Here is a 3,710-nt window from a genome sequence, read left to right as displayed (position 1 = left end):
TGTCACATATATATCCATCCATGCATCTACTTTTTCTGAATGGCAGCTTCCAGCTGGATATCATGATCATATCTTGATCTTAATTCGCCTACACTATACTGTGCTTGCAATCGCTTGGCTGCGTTGAGATCTCGATGAGGTTTATTGCTAAATTATTAGGGTTGTCTGCCCACTCTCACCAGCATTGGCATAAAAATATGCACACACAACTACTTCACAAGCATGTACTATACATTTGTCCCCACAATATTAAAAAGAAAACATTCGGATCGATCGGCTGCAGTTGAATGCAGTGGAGAAAGGTTTTTTTTAGTTAATTGTAGGACAAGTTTGGTATAAATAAATTAGGGTAATACTTGCTTGAAGCAAGAAGTATTCGAGAAACCTGTATTCCATGCTTATTTTTTGGACTTAGGATGCGGTTTTTATAGACCGTGGATGATGACGAAGAAAAGTTGATTTTATGGCCATTATTTAAGGGCACAAACGAATAAATTAAACATCAGAAATATGATAATTAAGTTGATTAAAAGGTATTTTCTAAAATATTGATGGGGAATTATTTTACAAAAACATACTATTTAGGAACTTACTTAAATATAAGAATTTTTACACGTTTCTTAAATGCTTATATTTTGAAACAGATGAAGTACTTTATAGGTAGGAACTTGAGAAGCATACTGTGATAATCCATAAGGTAGTGAGAACATAGCACACGGTTTAGAGTTATTATTTGTGTGACTATATTTTATATGTTGTATATGGGCCCTATGGTGAAGTTTGGAGCTGTTTTTCCTCCACTGCGAGGACGAATTATGGAAAATATTATTGAGAATGGTCGCATTCGAGAATATCTTTTTTAATGGAGTGCTACCTTAAATTATTTGTATCATGAACTTCATCGATCTGAGCTGTATGTATGCATGATTAACCCATATTTTCTAGCCATTTTTTTCTTTTATAACATTATTGAAGGCCATTTCTCATATGTATGGCTAATTTTGAAAAAAAAAGGTTGTCTATGTGTTATTTATGTGCATAATCAATTTCTCCACTATATATACTAAACCGTGTGAATCCAAACCTTATTATCAAAATGTAAAACTAACAATGGAGAGGTTTTTTTTTTTTAAAAAAAGATGTTTTATACATATATACAACAACAAGAACCACTATGAACATGCTTAATTTTTTATATATAGATCGCCATACCACAAGGTGAGATGTACTATCTCCATTTCAAATCACCATCAGAACACAGGCGAAATTCGAAGAAAATTTAAAAAAAGAAGAAAAAAAAAGAGAGAGAAAGGTAGGAAATCTCTTTTCCTTTAGATCCCAAATAGGAGTAATAACACTTTGAGAGTTTTTGAGTTCACACACGGATTATTTATGTACCTAACCGAGAGCCCATCGATCTCGCCCGATGCGTCCACGTCACCGCCCGGCCCGGGCCCGGCCCTGGCCCGCAGCTCGTCTGGGCCCAGACGGACGCGCCGCCGCCACCGGCCGCCGCACGACGAACGCGCCCTCCGCCACGGCCATGGCGCTCTTGCAGCCGTACAGGTCGAGGAGAGAGCCGAAGACGCCGCCGCCGCCGCCGGCGGCGGCGGAGAGTGACCAGCGGCGCGAGGAGGATGGCGGCGGCGGTGGCGCGGGCGGCGCGGGGAAGAGGTCGTCGATGGCGGTGGTGGCGCGCTCCCTGGTGCACTCGGCGAGCGCGGCGGCGAAAGGGTCGGAGTGTGGCGCGTCTATGGCACCGCCGCGCTGGTGGTGGTGGCGCCGTCGGTGGTGGTGGCGGGACGACGGGTGTGCCGGCGCGCGGCGGAGCGGCGCCGGGGGGAGAGGAAGCGGCGGCGTGGGCGGGGAGTTGGACGGGTGGAGGGAGGTCTTGGGGATGCCGGGGTGGTGCTCCCACGAGAACGGGACGACGGAGGTGGCCGTCGGCGTGGCGGCTGTCGCGGCGGCGGCGCTGGTGTTGGTGGTCCGGCCGCGAGGGGACGGGGAGGGAGAGGAGGCGGTGGAGGAGGAGGAGGCGGTGGAGAGGGAGCAGGAGGAAGAGGAGGAAGCACGGTGGCGGCGGTGAGAGAGCGGCAGAGGCGCCGGCGCCGGCGGCAATGGTGGTTGCGGCGGCGGTGGCGCGTGAGTGGTGGCCATGGCCAGCGAGGAGACGAGGGAAGGCGGGGGACAGACAAGAGTGACAGAGGCGGGATAAATACGGTGGCCACATTTGCACTTCAGCCCTTCAATTTCTGCATAACTTTTATTCTTCTTTAGCTCTCTTTTACGGTTCACATCATTTGCCATAATGACACTACGATTACATACACTGATGTGTGGGCATAATAACACTACGATTACATATGCTAACGTGTGGGATAATAGAAGGGGTGAGATCTACGTACTGATTTCTGTAATAGTAGTGACATTATGGTAGAGAATCCTCCCCAATAATAATATATCTGTAGTACGTAGTAGTATTTAAGTGAAAAGGAGTTCTACAGTCATTGAGAATTGAGAAAAGTATCTCGAGGTATATAAATTTTATACTAAAATTTTTTATCTAAATATATCAAAATTTATAATAGAAAGTATGGTACCTCCATGTAAGTTTCCAAGAATGGAAAAATTACACTTAAGATGAAGCTACTAAGTGAATTAAAAGTAATAAAAAAGAAAACTGATTTTACACCACTGAAATTGCGCTCATTTTGCTTTGTGCCTTTAAGTTAGGTAAATTAAATGTTTTTTTCCCACCATGATCCAGTAGTGCTTTTTTTTACATACTATAAGGACATGTTTAACTTGACTTGCAAACATGTTCAGGAGAAGAACGTGTCTCGGTCCAAGGATAAAAAAAACAACCGTGGCATGTCATAATTGTGGCAACGAAAGAGACAACCATATTTTATTTTATAGAGTTTTATTTAGGTTCTACGATAATTTCATGAGATCTTTATGGCGATGATATACCTAGCGCAAGGTGAAAATTAGGTGTCTAAATATCTGCAAAGCAAAATAAGGTGTGCTTTATGTGATACTCCCTCCGTATTTTAATGTATGACGTTGTTGACTTTTTAATCAATATTTAACCATTCTTCTTATTAAAAAAATTTATGTAATTATCATTTATTTCATTGTGACTTGATTTACCATCAAATGTGTTTTTAAGCATGAAAAAAATATTTTTATATTTATATAAAAATTTTAAATAAGACAAATGGTCAAACGTTAGTAAAAAAAAAGTCAACGGTGTCATACATTAAAATATGGAGGGAGTACAAAATGTGCTCTTTATTATGCTTTTCTCATGTTTCGGTTTCTTAGGGCGGAAATAATTAGTTTGCACTAGTACAGAATGCTCTATCTGTCCAAACAAATTTTATATACAGTCAACAGTTTATAGACCAAAGGTAATGTCATAAACTCATGTGAAGATGTACTAATTTCAACTGTAGACAATTTAGTTTTATCGAAAACTGTAGACCATTTAGAGGACATGACACAATTAAACAAGAATATAAGATCCTCTCATACGCAACTCTGAAAATAGTAGTACAAATCACATGTTTTCATTATATGGGGGCAGAGGCCACAGAGAGCTGACGCTGTAGCAGTTAGCCAGCGCATTTTTCAATTAGCTGTTTGGTTTGATTCAAACTGTTTGAAATTGATGCTGGTTTTACTTCGAACAGTTGTTTTATACCAAA

At 41.6% G+C, this 3,710-nt stretch overlaps 1 protein-coding gene across 1 annotated transcript; it reads right to left on the bottom strand.

Moving 5' to 3' along the window:
* Nucleotides 1-1,219: 1,219 nt before the first annotated feature.
* Nucleotides 1,220-2,181, bottom strand: LOC127755152 (vegetative cell wall protein gp1-like). The gene has a single exon (XM_052280795.1). The coding sequence runs from the start codon at nucleotides 2,155-2,157 to the stop codon at nucleotides 1,438-1,440; it is 720 nt and encodes a 239-aa protein (XP_052136755.1). The 5' UTR covers nucleotides 2,158-2,181; the 3' UTR covers nucleotides 1,220-1,437.
* Nucleotides 2,182-3,710: the final 1,529 nt, after the last annotated feature.

Source organism: Oryza glaberrima, chromosome 11 (genome assembly GCF_000147395.1).
Source record: "Oryza glaberrima chromosome 11, OglaRS2, whole genome shotgun sequence".
In the NCBI taxonomy this organism is placed as follows: Eukaryota; Viridiplantae; Streptophyta; class Magnoliopsida; order Poales; family Poaceae; genus Oryza; species Oryza glaberrima.
Note: the sequence above shows the minus strand (reverse complement) of the source record. Positions and strands in the feature narration are given on the sequence as shown.

Coding starts and splice junctions, on each gene's coding strand:
- LOC127755152 (XM_052280795.1), bottom strand. CDS start 2,157: ATGGCCACCACTCACGCGCCACCGCCGCCGCAACCACCATTGCCGCCG.